Source organism: Penaeus japonicus, unplaced genomic scaffold, assembly GCF_977035675.1.
Source record: "Penaeus japonicus unplaced genomic scaffold, GWHDUDI00000001_assembly GWHDUDI00000013, whole genome shotgun sequence".
In the NCBI taxonomy this organism is placed as follows: domain Eukaryota; kingdom Metazoa; phylum Arthropoda; class Malacostraca; order Decapoda; family Penaeidae; genus Penaeus; species Penaeus japonicus.
In genome coordinates, this window is record NW_028234415.1 from 7,593,071 (window position 1) to 7,604,012 (window position 10,942).

General features: G+C 31.2%; 1 protein-coding gene across 7 annotated transcripts; it reads right to left on the reverse strand.

The window, feature by feature from the left end:
• Positions 1-621: 621 nt before the first annotated feature.
• Positions 622-7,765, reverse strand: LOC122247812 (putative oxidoreductase ZK1290.5). Of its 7 annotated transcripts, none has more exons than XM_043007427.2 (9): positions 7,713-7,765; positions 6,280-6,361; positions 6,022-6,146; positions 5,656-5,779; positions 5,258-5,343; positions 4,361-4,540; positions 3,808-3,978; positions 3,055-3,225; positions 622-1,729 (listed from the first exon to the last, which is right to left on the reverse strand). In XM_043007427.2, the coding sequence occupies exons 2-9, from the start codon at positions 6,353-6,355 to the stop codon at positions 1,571-1,573; spliced, it is 1,092 nt and encodes a 363-aa protein (XP_042863361.2). In that variant the 5' UTR covers positions 6,356-6,361; positions 7,713-7,765; the 3' UTR covers positions 622-1,570. The 7 variants fall into 7 exon arrangements, with proteins under 7 accessions (XP_042863361.2, XP_086399235.1, XP_042863359.2 ...); XM_086543109.1 differs by lacking the exon at positions 7,713-7,765 and adding an exon at positions 7,519-7,654; XM_043007425.2 differs by lacking the exon at positions 7,713-7,765 and adding an exon at positions 7,424-7,493.
• Positions 7,766-10,942: the final 3,177 nt, after the last annotated feature.

Consider the following 10,942-nt stretch of genomic DNA (forward strand, 5'->3'; position numbering starts at 1 on the left):
AATAGTTCTGAATATAGACATGGCAGCACAAATACCAAAAACCCACTTAAGTGGCATGCAGACCTAAAATCTCCAAGGAAGTGTTCTATTCATTATGTCAAGTTGAATTTGCATTAGGTATTCTGAATTCTCCCCAATGCAATTATTTTATTCTACTACAAGTCTTAAACAAGAGATTCTCATCTATGTTTTTTCTTTCTTTCTTTCTTTCTTTCTTTCTTGCTAGAAAAAAATAATGCATAATGAGTAAGCATTTACAGCTTGGCTTTATTAGAGGTATGGCAACATTGCATGATATAATTCTGAAAATCTAATGTGTTTTCATGTGTATTATCATTCTTCCCATTGTGGCAAGATTCATAAGGTTCATGAAGTAATTAAAGAAACAAGTAATATGGCAGTAAAGAAAAGAAAATCAGAAAGTCTTCTCTATAATAAAAAATTATAGAGATATTCCTAGTATTTAATGTAAAAATATCACTAACATATCCAAATAGTATGTATCTTGAACAATTATTGTTATAAAGGGGATGAGAAATGTCATTTGTTTCTTTATTTTTTTTATTCTTTTAGTAAACTATCAACATTATCTTCATTGTCTAGGAATTTTAAAATGCGTAATTATAGATAAATATTTTATTACCAAAAGAATTACATTCGATAAAATAATGTCTGCTACTTTGCACATTTCTTTAAAATTATTAAAATCCTTTCCTAATGTCTACAACCATTAATCTGCTTCATAAAGAACACTTTATACATACAACATCACATAACACATGCTAAAATGTAAAGAGTGTTTTCTCTTGTCTAAATTGGCTTAAAAAAAAAATGACAAACACTTAAGTTCACTGTTATCCTCATATAATTATTTTATATCATAATTTTTTTTTCATTGCACATTTTCCTCAAATTATGGAGAAATATCTGATGAAACTTGTGTAATTTATTTATCCTAACACTTAATGAAATAAAATTATAATGAGAACACTATTACAGAATAATATGCTAAATATCCTCATGTACAATAAGGCAAGATAAAATAGCATTGTCAAAAATCTATTCTTTTTAAAATGTTGTAAGACAAGCAGCCTATATTTACAGTCACACACACAATCACAAACATGCACAAAGTCACAGATAACCATGCTTAAATTGCATTCACAGTCACCCGCAGTCATGCGCACATATTACAGACAATAATACTTTTGGCATATTCTAATGCATCATATAGTATGAAGTATGTACCAAGCAATAACAAAATTATAATTTTTGTTTGGGTTTGACTGATATAAATGGTGTATTCAAATGAATTAACAGTCTCACATGGAAAACCCGGATATAGTGGAACATGAGTATTTATATTCAGGTTAAAATGTCTAATCTTTCAGGAGGTATCTTAGATTGCATGATCTCTTTCTTCTCTGCATTAACATATTACGTGTAAATTATACTTTATATATCAAGATTACAATGTGAGATTTTTTTTTTTCTTTTTGAGACTATATGAGGATATTGCACTAAAGAAATTACCTCCTATGGTGAAACAGTAAATCCACGATACTGATGCCTATGGTTCTGCAGGTATTTTAACCAGCTTCAGCTTGTAGCCATCAGGTAGAGGATTATCAATTTTGTGCTGTATTGTACTGCGTTCCATGATTGTCAGTTTTTGAGCCATGTTGTCCAAGATTTCATTGTCCTCTTCGGTGAGAGTAAAGTCAAATATCTGGAAAAAAGTTTTGGAAAAAGTTACATTAAGATGGTCTCTGCTCTTAAGATTATATATGCTACTTATTACAGTCCTACCTCTTCCATTTAAACTTTATGAATTTTACTGGCAGTGAGGCACTTTTGGTTAACATGATTTTGCTTCTCTCTCCCTCAATGTTGTAATTATGCAAATATTATTATCATGGGCAAGTTGTTTCTTAGAATTCAAGAATATTCAGTCTTCTCTGTTAGAGGTTTCTAAGAGCTACTAAATACAGGATATTCTGTACAGATAAAAAAAAAAACTATCACCTTTTGTATAATAAAGAAGAGGAAAAAACTAAGAACATAGTTTCAACCATGCTGCTAAAACATGTTTCACAAAAATCAAACTCTTAACCTGCTACAGTACAAACAACTTATATATTAGCTAATCTTATGTCTTCAGAAAAAGATGAAAAACATACTTCCAAGTCAGTATCCATGTTAACAACACAAAAATCTATGGCACAAGTACAGTCTTCAGTCAAAATTGCTTCGACAAAACATCTTAAAACATTGAAAAAGGTAGGGATGAACACTTCCATTTACACTCTTGCCTGCCGCAACACGTACCTCTGCAGCAAGGAAGTGTGCGTGTTGGGGGAGGAAGGGCCAGGGTGTAAGCAAAGTATCACGGCAATGAATTAGGGTCCCAAGAGACATGGAAGTCATCATTTAACATAGAAAGACTATCCAAGTCTTTTTGGTGCAGAACAAAATCAAACACCTGCAAGGGTAAAAGTATGTGAATACTACCATAAGTAATTTGGGTTATAAATCAAGATATAAAGACTAGGGTTAGTGCTAGTTTGGGTTAGTTATACTGTCAAGCATCATGTGTACTAGGATGAATTATTTATGGGTTTGGAAGAGAATGTTTGGATTCAAATATATTTTCTAATAATACAAATGGAAGGTTCTATTTCACGGAAATAAATTTTACCACTGTACATAAATCAGGAAACATTTCAACTAAACTACTTTCTAGCATGTACTCAGGAGAGTTAAGGGAGCTTCAGTAGTAATAATCTCAAAATATTGTAACGTTATTTATATTTTAACACAAAAGTTTATAACATAGTGTCCCATATTTCAATTGTATTTTTCTTTAAAACAGCAGTTTGAATATTTAGATATTGATATACAAAAAATGAATTAACCAAACTTCAGTCTCTGATACCACACATCTTTCCTGCAGAAAATGTATTTGAATCCTCACCCTTGCAAATGCCTTGCAAACGGGGTAATTCAGTCAAAACACACCAAAGAATCAAAGAATCCACACACGCAAATTTCTACCTCTGAGTTTTCTTTGACCCTGTGTTCCCTGGTTGACTTTGGGATGCATACAACACTCTTTTGCAGATTCCAACGTATGAGAACCTGAGCAGGGGATCTGTTATGCTTCTCTGCAATTTCTTTAATTTTGGGATCCGCAAGAATTTGTCCGTTACCTAACGGACAGTAACCCTAAAATATGAAAGAAGGTGTTTGACATTTTTATAACTAAACGTGAAAAAAATGAAAGGCTCCTGTAAAACCTACCTAATAAGTAATGGAAATTGAGTGGCAATATGATCTGGCTGTATTTTCTCTTAAAAATGCAAAAAGAAATGATATAGGGGTCTGGATCCTGAGTTTTTTTTTATATAATGAACATCCACATATTACAATAAATGTGTAAAACCATTCCTATATCCAACAGAACTGCATTTAGTCTTTAACACCTTAACCCCTGAACTATGAGGTCATCAATAGGACCAATGGATGTGCTGTGAATCTAGCATTTGGTCCAACATGCAAACAGAATTGAGAAATATTGCATAGAAAACTTTCTGGCCCAATGACCCTCCCAAAACCTGATACTTTAAAGCAGTATGCCAACCATGGCTGGTCAGTTAGAAAGGGCACTGACAGGTTTGAACAAGGGAACTCTGGCCTACTGCAATGATACCAACAGTTACTAGACCTATCGTTTCATATTTTTTAAAAAATCACATCCAGATCATATGCCACTGTCTTCCTGAAAAAATCCTACACATGTAAAAATACCTGGCCATTTTCCATCACTCGCTGCACTTTGGTTGATTTTGGTATTGCTGGTATTCTGTTCTGCAGAGACCACCTTAGTAGGACCTGTGATGGGCTCCGTCTGTGAAGTTTAGCTATAGCTTTCACTGTAGAATCCGCAAGAGCATAACCTTTTGCAAGAGGGGAATATCCCTGGGGTACCAAATAAACCAAATATTTTTTCATCAATAGTGCACACTTTCACATATTACATTCCTATGTATAAGCCAGTGAGAATGGCAAAGCAGTCACAATTGCATAAAAAATCAAGATTTCCTGCAAAGTCTTTGTGAGCTGACCTTTACACTAAAAAAAAATTATGTTTCTTACTTTGTACCACTCTATATGATACGTAAATCTGAAGAATCAACCAACCATTAAAATAACTTTTTAGAAGATATATCACATTTTCAGAACATGTCCAGCTATACACATACTGGTACTTTATCAAAGAGATCACTCCAAATTTGTTTCTCTTATATTCAAACTGATCACAAAATTTCACTAAATGCTAGCTCCTGATCTAACTCCTCACCTCGAACTGTATCTTCTTCTCAGCACAGTATTCCCGCAACTGCTTAGGGTTATTGAATGGATGGAATTCGCACTGGTTGATGTGAGGAACCACTGAGCATTCCTCAAGGATCACATCCAGGTGTCGTTCGAGGAAGTTGCTGACTCCAATGGCTCTCACACGCTCCTCATCCAACAACACCTGATGATCCACATCACACATGAGAACAGGTTAACATAAATTCAGTCATTATGAGTATATCACAGAGGGAGAGAAATGTATACCTGCATGTATGTACACTCTCATGCTTAAACTCACACTCACACTCACACTCACATTCACACTCACACTCACACTCACACTCACACACTCATTCTCACTCTCACTATTACACTTGTGTAACACATCTTATTTGACTAATAATGTAACTTAACTAGAATTTTTTTAAAGTGAGATTGTGAATATATTAATTTATATGATATGATCAAGAAGATATTGTAAATACAATTCTAAATTATTGGTTAAAAGTTTAAAGCTGATGTAGACTTAAAGTTATTCATTTATTACCTTATCCATAGAAGAGAAATATATAGAAATGCATCTTTATATTGTATATGTAACTGCTAAGTACATACCACATATATCAAAGGATTACCTTAAATCTTCAAATCATCTTTGTCAAGAATCATTAAAGTCAACAAAATGACCTGAAAGTTATAAATATTTAATTCCAATTTAAAAGAATTTTCCCCCCATTTCATTAAAGATAATAAAATATACAATAACTAATATATTTATGAGAAGAATGGTTGGTCTGTTATGTCATTCTCACTCTTTGATTGTTTATATTGAGAGTCTCTGAAAAAAAATCATAAAAAGCTAATGAGTTTGACAGAAAGAGTTGGAATTTATACTAACCTCTAGTGTCCGCCATGTCTCTTGCAAGAGGCGGTTTCTGTCACTCACACTTGAAGGTACATCAGGCCAATGCAGAAGATAAAGATCTTTTGGATGTAAAAAAAATAATAATAAAGTCAAAACATATTATACTATTTACTAAACATGCTTGTATGCTCTTCATGTTCATTACTTTTCAAGGAAAAAAACACTTTCTGGAAACTATATTTTCCCTAAAACATGGTAGATTTCCTTCTGTGCAACTGTTCACTTTAAATTAGTATATCAAGACTATAAATGTTAATAATCAAAAGGCTTCTGAAACAATAAAAGAGAAAAGGAAAACTGTCATCCTATGTCAAGAACACCAGCACCATCAAAATACCAAAGTCTTTCTTTGAAGACTCAGAGTAGCTGACCTATGTAATCTGACCCCAATCTTTCGCAGGAACCATTGAAGGCATTTCTAGTAGCAATGGTCCCATAGTCAGTCGGCCAACACTTTGTCGCCAAGAAGATTTCATCACGAGGGACTTCCGATTCCTGGTAATTTTTCAGATCAGAGAGATTATGAAAAACTTATTTAAAACAATGTATTTTAAAAAACTAGAGAGCTTTTCCTTAAACTAATTATTTTTCGTTATATCACAGTTTTAAAGATGGTATTGAATCATAACTGAGGCAACAAATTCATTACATTATATGATTATATAATTACACGCAGTACTATTAATGAATGTAATTAAATCAGAATCCATACTGCAACAACCAAAATCAACCAGTACCTTTACAGCTTTAGCAATGTAAGCTTCACAACCGTACCGCTTGGCTGTATCAATATGTCTGTAACCGCACTCTTTTAAAGCATACACTACAGCTGAGTGACTATATCCTCCATTGTGTGATGTGCCTGCAGATGGAAATACAAGACGACATGTGTGAAGTGACATGTGTGAAGTGCAATATCTCGTCAATGATCAGTATCGAAGCCTAACCACTGTTGCAAATACTAGCGTTTGTTGAAACCTTGTCTGCTTTCTTACCTAAACCAAGAATTGGCATTTTGACATTGTTGTGAAGGACCACATGTTTCTCTGGATTTGTATAAACATCAGCCATTACACTCTGTAAGCAGGAAAAAGGTGGATTTTCATTTCATTAAATGTATTCAATTTTATGAAGAAGGATATACCAATAATTTAATAGGGATTAATTACTACATCAGAAATTAATATATTCAAAACTACTACTTCACAAACAACCAAATGAATATATAAAAAAATCTTAAATGCAACATCTCAGACAATAAAAGGCCTGATAACAGAATATTAACTATGTTCGTTAAGAAAAATATTCTTAAGACAGACTCATACAAGAATGAGCATACACAATAAAAAATTTGATGTACTTAATTTCACAATACTCATTTAAAACGAAGTTCAAACCAGTGGAATAAAACTATGGATGAATATTTAAATGGTTACCTATGGCAGTATTTTGCATTCTGTTTTCCAGGTGAACATGCATCGTCATACCAACTACCCAATTGCAATATATATCATTATCATAAATCTTTCATTTTCCACAGGACATTTCTTTGTTACCTTATATTTAAAAGGAAAATACTTGACTTTACGGTTGGTTGTGTAACTATGCAAAAATACAATGCAACATAATTTTTAAAACACATGGGATGTTAGCATAACACCATTGAATCAATAACCTTTAGCATACAAGTTATATCTCAGTAAATTTGGAAGTAACAATAAATTAGCATCACAATGCCATATTTTCCTGGCTCTTCTTGTATTGTTTTGTTTTCCTTACAACTTCAATGTTTATCCAAGATATAATATTATGCTACCATTAATATATCACATTAATTATCTTCACAATACATCTCACGGTTTAAGTTTAATCTAACTTAAACACACTCTCATTCTCTCTCTCTCAGACCTCCTTCCATAATCCCTAAGCTTAAAACACCTTGAGGCAGAAAGCCCAAGTGGCAAATACTTTCCACCGCATAAAACACTTGTATTTAATCCTCCGGAGCGAAAATTTGTCGCTCCGCAGCACCCATGACCGTCATGAGGTCCACACACACCCTTTCCCTCTCTCATTCTCTCATTCTCTCTCCTCTCGCTCTCTCTCTATTCCTCTCTGCTGACCCTCACACAACACTACCTCTCTTGCCTTCCCCTGGCTGCGTCTCCCCGCACAGATCAGCCGCCGACAGTCTGTATATATGTAACCTTGAGAATCTTGGCACCTATACCAACCTGTGTCTCCACACACACACACCTGCCCCCGAAGCCGCCTACACCGTCTACCCTTTTTTACCAACAGATGTGGAGTGGCTTGGAAATACTCTCCACGTCTATTTTTTCTCGTTTAGGAATCCCTCGGGGGAGGATAAGAATGAGGAAAAAGGAGGTGAAGTCGGGGTCAACGGCTGCTGTACCCGGCAACTCACCTGCTGCTCACCTGCCGGTCATCAAATGCATCATCGTCTGCTTTCTATGTATCCGTATTTTTGAAACGTAAAAGACATTTCCGATCTTATTTCAATCATTCTATTAGTTCTACCATGATATAAACATCCTAAATGAAGTTAAAATGTTCAAAGAGATGGCATAAATCTTTTATTTAAGTCCATTACTCTTCAATGTGACGTTACAGTGACGTTGCCATGTTACGTCACTTTTTCTAATAGAAGTTCAGTGCATGATTTTCTCATCCTTGCTTTTGCGTTGTCGTCATTATATATCATTACTGTAACCGCCATCATAATTTTCTTTACTAATATATGGTCCTGTAAGTAGTATGTGACTGTAAATATGTGACTGTATTGTTGATTTATGATTTCCTTTATATTTCCATTATGCATTTCCAAGATTAAGCGTAATTAAACGTTATTCTTATCATTGTCATTTAATCCCAAGATTAAACGTAATTAAACGTTATTCTTATCACATCTGTAATCATTCTTTCGTCATTACTGACACGTGCTCTTTTGTAATACTTTACATTGTTCCAGAAACGATGTTGTTATTATTCTCATAAGCATAAGCATTCTGTGTGAACTCTGATTGTATTAGAAATATTGTTGTTGTTTTTATTGTTAATGATGTTGTTATCTTTGTTATTGTATGTATCAATATTATTATCATTATTGTTATCATTATTATTACTATCATTATTATCGTAATTGTCATTATTATTATCATTATTATAATTATTATTATTAATATTATTATTATCATTATTGTTATTATTATTATTATTATTATTATTATTATTATCATTATTACTATTATCATTGTTACTATTATTATTATCATTATTGTTGTTATTATTATTATCATTATTATTATTGTCATCATTATTATAAGTATCATTATTATAACCATTATCATTAATGTTATTATTATTATCGTTATTATCGTTTTTATTATCATTATTATCATGATAATCATTACTATCATGGTCATTATTACAATCATTATTATCAATAAAGTCGTTCTCATTATTATCATTGACATCATTAATATTATTATCATCATTATCATCATTATCATCATCATAATCATCATCACCATCATCATCATCATAATCATCATTGTTAATATGATTATCTACAAATGCTATTGTTGTTATTGTTACTATTATCATTAGTATCATCATAATCATTATCATCATTGTCATTATTAGTTGTATCGTTGTTGTTTATTAATGATTATATAATTATTACTATTATCATTATCATAATTATCATTATAATTATCATCGCTATTTTCATTTATATAATTTTCCGTTATTACTGTCATGGTTATTATGATTATTAACATTATTGTTATTGCTATTTTATTTTCATCATCGTGATTATCATCATTATCAGAATGATGATGATGTATATCATTATGATCATCATTATTATAATCATTATGATTGTTGTTATCATTATTACTATTATTGCAGTTAGCATAATTGCCTTAATCATTATCATCATTATTATCATTATTACTGTTAATTAGATTATCCTTATCATAATTATCATTATGACAATCGTTAGCAGTAGTAATAGTAGACGCATGATTATTATCATTATCAATATTACTATTACTTTTTTCATCATTATTGTTGTTATAATTGTTATAGCAATATTAATTATAATTATCTTTTTTGTTATCATTATTAATATCATTATTATCATTATTGCTCTTGTCATCATTATCATTATCATCATGATTCTTACTACCTCTACTATTATTATCATTATTGTTATCATTTTTATTATCATTATTGTTGTCATCATCATCCTTATTATCATTGTCATTACTATTATGATCATAACTATTATGATGATGATTGGTATTATTATCATCACTGTCATCATTATCACTACTATCAGTGTTGTTATTATCATTATCATTACTATCACTACAATTATCATCATCCGTTATTATCATTATGATATTCATTATAATTATAATTATTATCATTATCATTACCATCATGATCATCATTGTGATGATCATCATAACTATATGATGGTGGTGATGATGATGAATGATATTATCAACATCACTATTATCATTATTATCATTATTTTCATTATTATCATTATTGATAGCATTATTATTACTATCATTACCGTTGTTACTATTATTATCATTATCATCAACATCATTATCATTATTATTATTATTATCATTATCATTACTACTACTACTATCATTATTATTACTATCATTGATATTACTATTCCGATTATCATTACCATGAATATTATCATTATCATTACAATAGCCAATATTACTATTATTGATACTATTACTGCTATCATTGTAATTATTGTCATTGCTATTATCATCACTATTATCATTAGCATTACCAACACCGATACGATGATGATAATGATGGCGATAATGATGATGATAATCATTATCATCTTATTACTATTATTGTCATTGTTGTTATTATTATTTGTATTTTTGTTGTTATCATTATTACAAAGCTCATTATCATTGAAGCTGTTATCATTATCACTATCATCATTTTTGAAGGTAATCACTATTTTTATTACTGCTATTACTATTTTTTTCTTTTATCAATATAGCTTCTAATATTACCATTACTGTTATGAATATTACCCTATCATTGATATTTGTGCCATAGCTTATGCCATATATACAAATGTTTCTTAACATTTAATTAAAAGAACAAGATAAATGCACAAGCAAACAAAATATCATATTCAAGGAAATACTGAACAGAAGCTCAATGTTTTTAAATGGATTGTATATGTGCTCTGGACTAAATTATATTTATCACACTGTATCTAATAATTTTCTGCTGAGAATATCAAGTCTCTAAAAGCAATACAGAATAATGAATGATAAATGTCCCTCTCAACCATATATGATGGAAAGATACACATAAGTTCCCTATTATATTAACATCTTAACAGTTAACAGTTTACATCAACAATTTTGTAACAGTTCCGCAAATACAAAACACGTACCACATCACAACAATTTCCGAGTTGTGATCAAGTACCACAAGAAATCTGTCCTATAACTTTGACAACAGATTTCTTTATGGATAATATTTCTTTTGAGACAGCTACTTAGAATCAGTATATCTCTTTGTCTGACTTTTTTTTCTACACAAATTTACGGTAGGTATCTACGGTTGAGAACA

Coding starts and splice junctions, on each gene's coding strand:
- LOC122247812 (XM_043007427.2), bottom strand. CDS start 6,355: ATGGCTGATGTTTATACAAATCCAGAGAAACATGTGGTCCTTCACAAC. Junction 6,147..6,279: donor AATGCCAATTCTTGGTTTAG/GTAAGAAAGCAG, acceptor TTCCATCTGCAG/GCACATCACACAATGGAGGA. Junction 5,780..6,021: donor ACATTGCTAAAGCTGTAAAG/GTACTGGTTGAT, acceptor AAAAATTACCAG/GAATCGGAAGTCCCTCGTGA.